General features: G+C 36.1%; 1 protein-coding gene across 2 annotated transcripts; it reads right to left on the bottom strand.

Moving 5' to 3' along the window:
* Window positions 1–8,245: 8,245 nt before the first annotated feature.
* On the bottom strand, window positions 8,246–12,209 carry LOC109093280 (uncharacterized protein NKAPD1-like). Of its 2 annotated transcripts, none has more exons than XM_042771126.1 (6): window positions 12,101–12,209; window positions 10,253–10,331; window positions 10,090–10,166; window positions 9,867–10,022; window positions 9,720–9,773; window positions 8,246–9,295 (listed from the first exon to the last, which is right to left on the bottom strand). In XM_042771126.1, the coding sequence occupies exons 2-6, from the start codon at window positions 10,319–10,321 to the stop codon at window positions 8,899–8,901; spliced, it is 753 nt and encodes a 250-aa protein (XP_042627060.1). In that variant the 5' UTR covers window positions 10,322–10,331; window positions 12,101–12,209; the 3' UTR covers window positions 8,246–8,898. The 2 variants fall into 2 exon arrangements, with proteins under 2 accessions (XP_042627060.1, XP_042627061.1); XM_042771127.1 differs by lacking the exon at window positions 12,101–12,209 and adding an exon at window positions 11,152–12,083.
* Window positions 12,210–14,757: the final 2,548 nt, after the last annotated feature.

The following is a 14,757-nucleotide window of genomic DNA, read 5'->3' as shown; positions in this document are numbered from 1 at the left end:
TAATAATCAAGTAGCTGGAGGCCACTCTGAATGACGTCAAGCATTCCTCCCTCACATCAGGCTCTCTCTCATCCAGCCCTGCTCCAGATCGCCTGTATAGTCTCTCCTCAGATGCCTCCCTCATATTTTCCACTCTGAGCTTATTAATGTTAGAACATGATTCCTGTACTCCCTCTTTAAAGGTCCAGGCCCCTCCAGGTGTGTGCAGACCACCCTTGGCCCTTGTTGTTTATATAACATCAAGCTGAGCTCTTTCATGTGCACCACACTTTTAGGAATCACTGGGAAGGAAAAGATTTAGCCTGCACCCCTACGCCCTCATCTCAAGGATAAACATGATCCTGAAGTACATGCATACTTAAGCCTCTGTGCATAGTGACGGTGTCTGGTTCACATATGGAGAAACCGTAATACTTTATGCTACAGGAGTGCAAGGGTTGTGACATTTTTTGGTTTTTGCAAAAAGTTTTAGCCTAAAAACTTCACATTTTGCCTCAAACGTCTTCAGCGTGTCAGTCAAATTAAAGGAATAGTTCACCCAAAAATGAAAATTTGCTGAAAATTTAATTAAGTTGTTTCTTCATCGGAACATATATGGAGAAATTTAGCATTACATCACTTACTCACCAGTGGATCCTCTGGAGTGAATGGGTGCCGTCAGAATGAGAGTTTATAAAAACACTGATAGAAAGACAATAATCCATAATTATTTGTAATAAACAAGTCCATCGTTAAGATGTCCATAATAAAGCTTCCTCCAGTGAAAAAGTCCATACCCCATTGTCCTCTCACATCAAAATCCACCAACATTTTTGTTTAGAATTGTTTTGGACTGTTTTCACTTGTAAACGGAGCTTGATCTGTGCATATTTCACCCCTGATTCAGGTGAGATGACTTTTTTACTGGAGACAGCAATAATGATAGAGGACTTGCATTGTAGCCAGAAAGAACAGTTTGAAGTTAAAACATCTAAATGTGATGTTTGTATCAGCTGTTTGGACTCTCATTCTGACGGCACCCATTCACAGCAGAGAATCCATTGGTGAGCTAGTGTTGTATTGCTAAATGTCTCCAAATCTGTTCTGATGAAGAAACAAACCCTTCTACATCTTGAATGGCCTGAGGGTGAGTGAGCTTTAAGCGATTTTTTCATTTTTGGGTGTACTATTCCTTTAAGTGTGCAAAAAATTGTCATGGGCCATGTGAATTTTAGCAAAGGCCCTGTATTATGCAACAAATTGTTACTGATGTTACATTTACATCTACAAGACAATGTGTTATATTCAATTTTTACTTCTCTCTGGGTATACAATGTCTTGGATAATCAATTTGCATAATGCATCATGTCTGATTAGATGTTGTGCTTGAACTGTTGCTTTATAAATACAGTCATTACCTGGAAAAGAACATTGTTCTTTGAATGAATCCTCTTGTGCTTTCTTGTTTCCTGATGTACTGCTTGAAATGTACATGGGAGAATCCTGACATGCAATTTTCTGCAATTTTACAGTTCAATTTTCACAGTTAAGATTTAATTTAGTGTATGTACAATTACCACATATATACTGATGACCTTGGAAATTAAAAAGACATATGATTGTTAAAATCACAGTGCATTTGCCAAACTGACATAAACACATTAACTTCAAACAGATGAACCTATCCTGGTGGATATGATGTCAGCAGTTTATTGGATGAATGTTCATCCAGTGGAAGTACATTTAGCCTCACACCTCAACCACAGACATCACTGTTCGCTCGACTTCTAGACCACAGACCACCAACTTATGACTCATGCCAGAAGATGTGGGCTGGTGACATGTTACAGTTTAGACTGAGCGGTGTTGGTGATCACCATTCAAACAGCACACGGCTGTCAGGGTCGGTATTACAGATGAGTATTGTAAATTGTCTGTGTACAATGAGCATGATGTTGGTGAGTCATTTTTCAAAAATAGCTAGTGGGCTAATAAGCAAGTAGGCAACGGTAAAGAAAAAAAACGCAAAGGAAGAATAGTGGCTCAGGGTCACAGGAAAAGGAGGACAGATGTAGGTAAAGGGTTGCTTGACTTGTCGTAATATGGTCAGTTTTTGAACTGAATGAAACTTTTATTGGTACATTGCCATTTGGAGTTATTGCATTGGAAACACCAAGAAACTATTTATGTACTGTCCTTATTCTGAATAACCGTTGCTGTTAACACTTCTTCATTGTAGACCAAATCCTGACATTCAGATGCACTATATATGAAATGGACTGTTACTTATAAATGACACACAGTTTTACAGTAAATCTAGCCCACCTTACAATTTCTGGTTCCAAGAATGTTCTGAGAACAATAGTTATGGTTCTCAGAATGTTTTTTGGTTAGCTAGGAAGGTTTTTTTTTTTTTTTTTTTTACTGAAAATAAAGAAATTTCAACCATTCCAACCATTTTGCAACTTTACAATTTATTTATTTATTTTTTTACAAAAAACAATAGTACTTTTATGCAAAAATAACATACCGATATGAATTTTAGATCAACAAATATTATTAAGCAAATCAATTTTGCCTTTAAAACTAAATCCATTTCTGGTTTCTCAACAGCATTTAAGAAACATGTTTGATATGGTCTGGTTTTTGTGAAATCATCATGCAATTCCACATTAATTTAAGCCCAATGTAAAATTTTTGGGTTAACAGAACGTTCTGTGAATGTTTGTTTTTGGTTGATGAGTTTAAGATCAACACCATATTCATGCACTTCTCCACACTGAAATGCTGATAACACATTGCAGAACCTTCCAGAGCAGAGCACTTTAATACTTTTTAATCATCTGTCAGATGATGCACGTCCAACATCCCCCTCCTATTTGCAGAGCTTATAAAAGTGCGTCGCTCTGTTTATTTGACTTGAACTGGGAGAAGACGTGAGGAGAGACCTGAAACAGAACAGCTGCTGCCACAGACCAATTAGCTGGAGGCTTGCTATGCTCTTCCGAATCAATTACTGCAGCCATTTAGCAGCAGAGGCAGACTATGGGCTGAGCTGACACTCGCTGACGTCAAACCTGGCGTCCCATAAGGCTGTGCAGGCGGAGGTGTGATAGCAGGGATGTGAAAGTGAGGGAGGGTAGGGGGTTGACTGCTCAAATCAAAGCTTCTTGAAAGCTCTGAAAGCTGTTTTCCTCCCTGGATCATACATCCATTTCCTCCTCCTTTTTCTGAGTATGGCAAAGACATGCAATGACGTCACACCGTAAGGCCTTTGAGTGTTTAACAGAGGTGATGGAGAAGCATAGTGCTGCTGTTTTTGGGCTTGAATGTGTCCTGGATTCTTTTGAACTGAACACAGGGGACTGGTTGCTCAAACACCTTTTTATATTATGAAATAACACAGCAGAGTGTGATGTTTGAGGCAAAGGTCAGGCAAGTGCTGTTATGAAACCCAGACTGTAATAAGGTTATCTGTCTGGTCCAATTTTCACAGTAGACTTTCATTACATAATGTAAAACATTTATATTAGTCTTAGCCTTAAGCAACCAGAATACCCTAGAAACTGCCTAACAACATGCTAAAACCCTTGAACTCCTTAGCAACCACCTAGAAATGCTTTAACCACCCAGAACACACTAGCAACATGTTAAAAACTGCTCAGAACACATATGCTGCATCTGAAATCATGTTCTTCCATATGAAAAACATGCGAAAAAAAGTACGCCAAAAGAGCAGTATGTCAATATTGTTAGTTTTCGAAAAACAGTAGGCGAAAACTACCTGGATTCTTCTTTATTATACCTAGTTCTGCACAATTTTTACATTTTCTTCAGAATCAGGTTAGTAACTATAAACAAATTTGAAGAAATTATATCAAGCAGCTCATAATGATGATGTCTGGGTCAAGTTTTCATGTGTTTTGCATTCAACATGTATTTATCCACATCTAATGAAGATGAATACTTGAGGATAATTGAGTATGTTTTCTTTTTCTAGTTTTGCTAGATAAATGCCCCACTTTTTGAGAGTTTTTTTAAACATTGTCATTCGAGAATGCTTAATTTGAACACATCCCTACGTGATAACATGCAAATTCTAGGCAGTGATGTTGGTGAAGCCTCCAGTAGTGTCAAGAGAATCCAATTCCTTTACGTCAGGTTGCCGTAGCAACGGCAGCAGATTGACCCATGATTCACTTGGAGGCTAAATGAAGCAAAGTGTGTGAGAGGGTCACCCTTGATGCATAACTGATTTGAAGAGCAATCCAGGAAACAGCAAGTGTTCAGTGCACAGGCTGCAGGAGCTGTCCATTAACCTTGAAAGATTCTCAGCAGAGGGCAGAGTGCCATGGGGTCCACCATGCTTAGACCACGTCATTTGATTTCACCTTGAGAAATCTGTACTATAATTGTGTTTTTTTTTTAGACAGTATTTATATAATCTGACCAGGTTTTCTATGCTAAACTGTAGATGAGAAGGTCATAAAGAGGCTATCTTGACATTAATAGTATTAATCAGTATTAAGGTGTGGTCATATTTATCGCACCGATACTCATGACAAAGTTCTTTTTCATTCATCATTTAGGGGTAAAAAAGCTGGAAATGTCTTTGCAATGGTATACTGTTAGCGAATATCCCTGTTGGTGGGAAAATAAAATAAATACACAAAATAAACACCCAACTAAAAAGAATGACAGCAGAGAGAAAACAGCAGTTAAGAAAGCATCCAATAGTGATGTGGATACGTTTGCAATTCAGCACTCCAGTCAAGTCACCTCATGTTTATTTTTGTAGCACTTTATACAATTGACTACTTTAAATAGGGTGGCCATATGCGCCGTTCATACGGGTCACATCCCAGCCAGGATTTTAATGTTGCCTAAAATATCCAGGTTTTGGCTGTTTGCACTGTGCAGGTTGATCATTGTGTGACATTCATGAGCTTTCGAATCGCTCTCATGTGTTTGTTCATTTGTTCGACTTGAAGCGTCGCTGCACAATTTGGTGTCTTTTTTTGATCGGTGCGCAGTGACGCTTAAAGTCAAAATAACAAACACTTGCGCATATTTTCATCGCTTTGATCATTCCCTGTAGATCTCACCTTCTCACTCGCAGCCCCACAATTGGTCGATTATATACAATACCTGCATGTTATTGGTCCAACTGTTTTGGATGTTTTAGGCAATATTAAAATCCTGGCCGGGACGTGTCCCGTATGAACGGTGCATATGGCCACCCTAGCTTTAAAGCAAGCAGCTTTGCAGTATTAAACATTTCTCTAGTGTGTTTATGTTTTAACTCTTGGATGTCTGATCTGGACAGAAGAAATGAACCTGAGAAAATTTCCATGTCAAAGAAGGTGGAGCCCCAGAGCCACACCTACCTAATACGTCATCACTAGGAACCAATGGTAATTCAAAGGTGTTTAGCAACTGGGGCGAACTTTTCTGAAAAGTTTGCTTTTTGCAAGTTGTTTCGAACTCCTGAAACAAACTCCAAACAAACATAATTTTGGTCTGATTTTGTTCGAAATGACATCACCAGTTTGCTCTTTGATTTTGCTCTAAGTATATCAGGGCCTTCACTATGGAGGAAGAAAAAAGAAAAGTACAATTACTGTTGTTCTGTGAATTTTTGTGGGCGAAATCCAATAATTAAAGGTGCAGTAGCAAAATTTAGTGGGCAAAACAGGTCCATTGTCTTTTGTCAATAGTGCAGTGATGTATAAAGCATGTTACACACACACAGAAGTCACTTTCAAACCAAGCAATTGTACCTGTTACGAAACCTGTGTGGGAAGATTTTTGCCCTCTGACAAATTGCATAGATTCCTATTGAAATTACTTTATTTTGCCCATGAAAATTTGTCGAACAATGGTTGTGGTACAAATGGTACCACAACACGAATTCACGCAATTGGGACTTTCACGTGAGGGCGAAGGATTTCTCCAGATTTTACAACAGGTTCACGCTGGTCATGCAAATTTATGTTGACCAACATAAAGCTGCTTGATTTGAAACTGACTTCTGTGTGAGTGGTGCTTCATTGCCACAATGTTGACAATGGTCCTTTTTCCTACAAAACTTTGACGAATTATAGCAAATGTGACCACACCTTTAATAGTGTTTTACCTCCTTTAAGTTATTTTGGATATAAAAAAATGAATAAATATAATAAATGCCTGCCATCTTTTAACATTGGCATGAGAAGCTATTATTAAAGCAGAATGAATGACTGATGACATAGCCAAAGTGGATTCATAATGAAACTGACTGGAAGGAATCGCCACACTTCAGTACTAACTTTGAGGATGTATCATACTTCCTCTGTTTGGCTCATTTGTAACCCTCTTCAGGATATGTTCTTTTTCTAGCTCTGATAAGTGATACTTATCTGCCGCCTCCAAGAACCAACCTGAATGAGATTTTATCAAACTCATGACTGGTGACTCACAGATATGATGTCAATGAAAAGCTAAAAGCACATACACACTTCAGTGTAATCTCTACCTATATGTAATTTACACAGTGATACACACATCTGATCCTCTGTAAACCATACCTACGTCATTTACATAATTACTACCGGACCAACAGATCATATTTAACTCAAAACTATTGCTCATTCTGAATCATGTGTTTTACTATTGTGAGGAATAGCCTGAAATAATTCAACCCAATTTCTGGTCCCTCTATTTTATAATAGAGACAAGCATCACTACACCGTCACAATATGACGTAAATATGAAGTGCTCTGCAGGCAGAACTCAATAAAGAAGGATTATTGGATTGACCTGCGTGGCTAGTTCTGACATGGTTAACTTGAAGAAGGAACATACCCCACACAGTAATGTGAATGTATTAAAGATCAAATAAAAACATGAGATCAGTGTTCTTCCTTCTAGGCAAAATCGGAGGTTCTTTATCAACTGTGTACAGATTTCTACTGAACAAACAGCAAGTACTGATTCCTCAGGGGAAGATTTTGCTTTGTTGAATTTCTAAAACATAAATTATGACTTTAATATAAAAAAAATTATAGGGCTGACAGAAGATTTATTATTGGCTTAACATGTTCAGTTTCGCTATCATGTATTTGATTGATCAAAATTACAGTAATTTTGTAAAATACTATTACAAATTAAAATAGCTTTTTTCCCCCATTTGAATATATTTTAAAATGTAATTTATTCCCTGTGATGCAAAGCTCAGTTTTCAGCAACCATTACTCCAGTCTTCAGTGTCACATAATCAATGATCCAGAAATCATTCTAATATGCCGATTAGGTGCTCAAGAAAAAAAAAAAAAAAAAAAAAAAAAAAAAATATATATATATATATATATATATATATATATATATATATATATATATATATATATATATATATATATTAGGCCTATTATCAATGTTGACAACAGTTGTGCTGCAGCTGCTTAATATTTTGTGGACCAGTTTAATGCATCCTTGCTGAATAAAACGGCAATGAACGTTTTGTTATAAATGATTTCTCTGTGCATGATTCTTTAGGTTTTGTAAAAGCAGCCTTATAAAGTTGGTATATAAATAAAACATTATTATTAAGCTGTAGCTACAGATGACACTTTTGACACTCTTTCCTATTTTCGGCCTATCAAATGTCTCAACCAAACTAACATGAAAATGAACGAAAAGCAATATATTTCTCAAATTGCTTTAATCTACAGTAGTTTTTATTTATTTATTTGTGTAATGATGATCATTCTGATATTACTGATAAATGCTGAAAGAAACACTGGTTTAGTGTCAAAGAAGGGGCGCCAGATTGGACAACAATATCATAGTATGAAACTGGAGCGAACCCAAAGATTCCAAAAAGTTACAACTTTAACAGACCAGCCAGTAATTCCCCTCAGCGAAACAAAGTCTGAACAACGTGTTCCTCTGAGCTGCGTGTTAATAACCGTGTTTTACCGAACAGCTCGAGCTCAACTGATGGAAGCTGGCCACATTTAATGAGATTTAATTACGACGCTTGGCAGCTTGAAAGTGTTTGATGATATTCAGAGTTGTTTTGAGTCGTCGTGCCAGGCTGTTAGGAAAGGGCAGCGTTCATTACCACTCAGACACAATGTTCCTCACGCACCACGAGTGATGGTCATCCCACACCGATACTACCGTCCGTACAACGCTCGTGGACTCCGTGGACGTGAGCAATCACAGTCAACACTGACAAACAGGTCAACTCCTCTGAGGGGACTTTAGCTACTAAAAAAAACAGTTCTTCAAAAGTCAGCTTTAATGACATTACATTTACATGACATGAATGTTTGAACTTTGGCAGTTTAGTGCAAATGAATCAGTGAAAGCAGACACATTAGCAAGGGGAAGTAGCCATTATCCGTAAACGTCGGAAGTAAACAGTAGCGTTTACAAGAAACCGTTCAAAACAAGTCATTAAAAGAAAATCAGGCAGCCTCGCTTTGAGATGGAGCTACAGGGCCACCTTCCGGACAACTGCCATACTTTACTCAAACTGAACACACAAATGTTGTTTGGCACCAAAAAAAAAAAAGTTATAATATACACACACACACACACACACACACACACACACAATTGTATTGTCATAGCTTGCAGGTTAAAGTATTTAAAAAAAAAAAAAAAATCAATTCAATTTCACACGTGGCAGAAGAATACCTGAGTTTTTTATACGACAATAAAAGTTTTTCAGTCTGACAAATAGTAAAAGAAAATGTTCAAAGATATTTAAAAATGTTTAGAAAATATACAACCTCATAAAAATAAGACAAATTCTCCGGGATGCAAACATGGTGGAAAAAAGCCATCAAGTGTCTGTTTGGTGAGGTATAAAGCCCATGATCAGGGTCTCCCGAATATGAATGATATGCACTGTTAAAAATGCGTCTAGCCTGGTCAAGCATCAGAGCTCTCCTCTGATCTCTCCTCATTCGCCACTTTCCAGTTTTTCCGCTTTTTCCTTTGAGGTTCGGGCAGCGTGTCCGTTTCAGGGCAGTCTCTCTTCCTGTGCGTTCTCGTCCTTGTGTCTGAATGGCTGTCCTCGGTTCTGTCTTTGTTTTTGTGCTCCTTTTTCCTATGCTTGCTTTTACCTCCCTTCCTCCTCTGTTTCCTCCTGCCGGTGTCCTCCTCACCGCTGCAGGTCTCAGAGCCTGAGGCAGCTGACTTCCTTCTCTTCTTCTCTTTTTTCTTTTTCTTCTTCTTAGAGGACTTCTTGGAAGATTTCTCTATGTCAGCGTCTGGTTTGTTCTTGTGTTTTTTCCTTCTGTGTTTACTATCACTGCAGTCTTTTTCTCTGGAATAAATAAATATATATATAAATGGTTAAACAAGCCAGATTCTGCTGCTAGAATATTTAGATTACACTTTAAATTTTTTAAGATCAAATGAAAAGTAGACTCTATAAGAGAGATCTTTCACTTTTGTATGTATACACAAAATACTGTTAATAGTAGTTACATGATTGCATAGCTATACAGTCTTATATTTGTATAGATGTTAATTTTACATTGAATTAAATTAATTTTATTTTATTCTAAATGTATTTTGTTTCACAAAAACTTAGGTCAAGACCAACAATATTGTAAATGTAATGATCAAACAATAATAACCCCCCCTGCAGTGCCACCGTGGACCATGTTAAATACCTCTGCTCTTTAAAGATCCTGCAACAATATGCTGAATATTCATTAGACAGTGACAGGACTGCTTCTTCTTACCCATCAGAATAAAATTCCTCTGGATAAAGCTCCTTAAATCCACTGTGGCCCCACCTGAGGAGACCGAACATGCTTTGTGATCACAGGAAATGCCTCAAGCATACAAAATAATTAATGCACCACAAGAACAAAACCAACCAGCAATACCTGTCAGGATCATTGGCTTCAAACTCGTACAGTTTTTGCGTCCAGTATCGTGCCTCCTTCTCATCTCTCTCAGACATCTCATCTCTCCTGTCTCCAAGCCGCTCTCGCATGGACCCCTCTGAGCCTTCCAAATAACGGTCACAGTGCATGCCACCCCTAAGTGAGAATTACACATGGTCACTTAAGAGAAAAAGACATCAGGAGCAATAAACAAAGGCTGTACCTGTGCTTTGGGAGATGAGCAGACAAGGTCTGTCGCTCAAGGTCCCTCATTTTCCACATCTCAGATTCCTCTTGAATCTGCAGTTGGAAGTTGAATCATTACAAAGACTGATTTCAGCTGATATACAAATTCTGAAATAATGCAAATTTAAAAGTTCATATACCTTGTTATGGGCATCTGTGTGTCTGATGACATTTCGGAGCAGTACTTTACCCATAGACACCTTTGACATGATATCAAACCTTAAAATAATAAACCCACAGCAGAGTTTAATGTTTGAAAAGATGTATATAGTCTACACAAGACTGAGAAACCGAGGACTTAAATAAAATCTCTATTTTGAACAGAATCGCTTTTTTGGAAATCCAAAAGCCAAGCAAATGAGCTGGATATGCAAAAATAAGTGATTACCAAAATAAACATTAGACTTGCCATGTTTTTGTTTAAGAGATTTAATTTAAGAGATTTAACTATAAGCAAAACCTCAGCAAGAAAGACGTCAAATCTAGGTAAAATCTTTTTGTGAATAAAAAAAATTACAATGCATCACTAAGAGACTGACAACAAGATCAACAGCATGGTCAGTGCCAGAAAAATATAGAAATATTTATTTCAGCGAAAATTTTAAAGATAAATAACAACTTAAGTTCTCCCAAACAGATTTTAAACTGATTGCGATAATAGAATAAATTAATTAAAGTTTCTTCCTCAACTTTGCAGAATACACATAAGATAGAGAGATCAAAAGAAGAAGCAATTTGGGAGTTGGTTGGATAGACATTATGCAGAATCTTAAAATGTACCTCTCTTATTTTATTGTAAATGCAAATTTTTTCAGGCAGTAACCATGCTTTCTTCCATTAAATAATATCAAAAAATCCAAAAAATTTACATCTAGGGCATGTATATACTGAATAATGTAACGCTCCTTTTTTATATCTACTGTTACATTTTTATATCAAGATAACAAACTCGATCCAATGAAAGTTTGGCCATAATTATTTTTTTCTCATTAAAGCAAATGTATGTTTGTATGTGTATGCTTTTAATTTGTGGACAAACCTTTGATAACAGAATTGAAAGAACTAGCTGGCAGGGGAAGATTATACAAAGTCATAAATTCTTCATACTCCAGTATAGTACCAGAATTTTTAAATGAATCCAAAACGAAAACAATACCTCTGTCATACCACTTGTCAATATTAAAAAAAAATAAATAAATAAAAGATTTTCCAGGGATTAAAATGTTCAAATTATTCCAAAGAATTACTTTGTTGGGAGAAAAGTTGTGCACATAACAGTTTCCAAGCAAGTACATCTTGTTGATGAAAATTAGAGCGAGAGAGATCGGCGATTTAAAAGGGGTGAAATTGCATTTTAAAAGAAAGACCACCCAATCTACGAAATATAGCACTATACTGAGTTATTACTACGGAGACATTTTTTTAACCAACTAATTCTAATTCTCAACTAATTCTTCGAAATCTAAAACTTCCAGTCCACCGTCAGAACGCCTGTTAGACAAAACAGATTTCCTAATTTTATGGGATTTATTAATCCAAATAAAATTCAGTAACACTTTTTCATATCATCAGCATTTTTGTCACGACCAAATAAATACCAAGCGGGGTGAACACAACGGGACGACCCTTTAGACAGAAGCCCTCTGCCGAACATGGACAGATCTCGTTGAAGACTATTCTAGTTTCTGTTATTTTAAATGAAAAATTAAGTTGTTGGCGAGTCAATCTATATTTAGTACGGAAAATCCCCAGGTACTTGACACAGCCTTTAACGGGTAACGTTATATATGTAGTGTTGATGACTGTTTGGTATCATAAAGATAAAACAGTTCACTAATTGGCTTCCTCTTACGGTTTCCTACTAACGTTAGCTAACACAACCGTTCAGTTAAATTAAAGGTTTATTTGGTTAAAGTACAGTCATAAAAAAGGTCAAGATTAAGCAACATTTTCTGTTTTAAGAAAAACAGAGTAAATGATGAACTGACCTTTCTATTATTCAATAAATTTGTAATGTAATGAGCAACGTAAACGTGGCATCAAAAACAAGTAGATTGTGTTAACTTCCTGTTCAACCTACGCACGAGTTATTTCAAAATAAAAGTAGCGAGTAAGCGAAAACTTTAATTTCATAATAAAAGTAATTATTGCAGTTTTTCTGAATTGCTAAAACACACTTTTTTTGAAAACCTTAAACACAAATCCAAACCTTCAAACTAGATTCACAGAACCACTGACTCTTCTGGGAAAATCAAACAATCGCTTCAAAACCATTTCAGCTCAAAATCACACAAAGCTTTCAAATCATACACACATTAGTCAATAATATATACACTACAGATCATTCATTAGACACTACATCAAAAAACGGAGAACACAGTGTCCAGGGCATGTAGTTACAAAAAAATTAAAAATAAATAAATAAATAAATAAAAAAGGTTTTTGTAGCCTATTTAGTAAATATTTTGTAACACACACACACAAAAGAAATCACACATACGTTTTAGAGAATATACAAAAAAAATGCAACTCTCAAAAAGGACCACACACAGTTTATATATATATATATATATATATATATATATATATATATATACACACACACACACACACACACACACACACACACACACATACACACATGCACACATACACACACTCATGTACATATCTTGCTCTTCTTCGTCCTCCTCTTCCTTCACCTCGTATACACACTCTTCCATACCTCTCAGATTGATGGATGCATGCCCTCTGTGCACTTTGAACTGGCTTATATTTTGTACATTCATAGAAACAAGTGTGAACAGTTTTCAATTATTGTTCAATTATAACTTTTGCTTTCTTGCGTTTAGGGTTTTGCATCACAAGTTTATCACAGTGCAAACTGCATTTTAGTGAGTGAGAATGTGTTTAGAGTTTTGCAAAAATAGTGCATGAGATCTGCAAACAGTGTGTAAACTGCATTTAAGGTTTTGCAGAAAGAGTGATTTATTTGACATTTGGTTCAGAATTTGGTTTAGAGAATGGGATTTAGTGTCTTAGCAAATGGGAAAAACTGTAATCAAGTCCTTCTAAACATTAAAAGTGCTATTTGAAAATCATCTGAAACACACCTGAAAATAATTACTTTTTCAAGTTAAAAAAAAAAAAAAATCAATTAGAATATGCATATTTTGAGACTGTTTTGATTATTTTTTTGTTGTCTTTTATTAAACAATACATAATTTTATTTTCATCTATTATAAACACACACACATACGCAGAACATCTCTGTTTAATTTGATTTGTTGGTTATCCTACATATCATGGGGACAGTTGTGTCACAATGGCATCAACCATATGATGATGCAATATATCCTTCCACATCCCCATACATCAGAAATTTCGACTTTCGAAGGCCATGAAAGACAGAGAGAGCTAGAGAGAGAGAGATACAAATTGAAATTGAAACGGATTAGTATTTTAATTACACTGGAATTCCCCGAACAATGTAAGAAATGTCGTTTTCTTATACTTTTTCTTTACATGCTACTTCCTTGTGAATGAAGAGAGAGACAATTTAACTTCTTATACTTTGAACTAATACAAACGCATGATTTAATAAAAAGAATTTTACTAAACTATACTATTTGTAATATCTATTAAGTTGATTATAAGTATCATGACTCTTGATTTTATATGATAATTTTTAATATATTTAGTTTAAAATACAACAATGTAAAAAAAAATTATAAGGTATTAGACTATAAACATTTATTAAAATCTGGAAACACAAACATGATGATGAGACTGCATGTATATTCAGTCTAAACAAGGAAGTGAAAATCTTGACAAGACATACAAATACATACATACAGTAGGCAGTCGTGGCCTAATGGTTAGAGAGTCGGACTTGTAACCTGAAGGTTGCAGGTTTGAGTCTCATGTCCAACAGGAATTGTTGGTGGGGGGAGAGAATGACCAGCACTATCTTCCACCTTCAATACCACGACGTTGGTGAGACCCTTGAGCAAGGCACTGAACCCCAAATGCTCCCCGGGCGCAGCAGCAATATGTCTGCCCACTGCTCCATGTGTGTGTTCACTTGGATGGGTTAAATGCAGAACACAAATTCCATACTTGGCCACACGTTACTTCACTTTCAAAAAAATCTTGAACTATAGGAGAAATTAATTTGCAGTTTTAAAAACATTAAATGAAGAAGAAAAGTCCCAGTTCTGTGGGACTTTGGTTGGTCTGGTGACAGGATCCTGATGACGCTCATGTGGTGTATTGTCTTGTCTCTGTTTGAATGTGCAGTGGTTCTCAGGCTGTTTCTTGTGTGGCTGCAACTGCAAAAAGCATCTATTATTTTAATGAACTTATTTTTTAACAGTGATGCAAGAAACAGCAGACAACAAGACAATATGAATAATAATGGAATTGATTTAAATAATTATGATGAAAAAGATTTTTGATGAAGTACTTGCAAAAATCAGAATCAAAATCAAAAAGATAAGCTGTAAACGTTTCTACAGGCAAGGTGAACTATATATCATCCGATAAAAACATATTTACGGACAACCAATAAATACCTGCATTATCAGCATATGAAATCAAGAGCTTATAAAAATACTTAGCATTTGTTCAAGTTAAAGACAGACAT

This window comes from Cyprinus carpio, chromosome A15 (genome assembly GCF_018340385.1).
Source record: "Cyprinus carpio isolate SPL01 chromosome A15, ASM1834038v1, whole genome shotgun sequence".
Lineage (NCBI taxonomy): Eukaryota > Metazoa > Chordata > Actinopteri > Cypriniformes > Cyprinidae > Cyprinus > Cyprinus carpio.
Note: the sequence above shows the minus strand (reverse complement) of the source record. Positions and strands in the feature narration are given on the sequence as shown.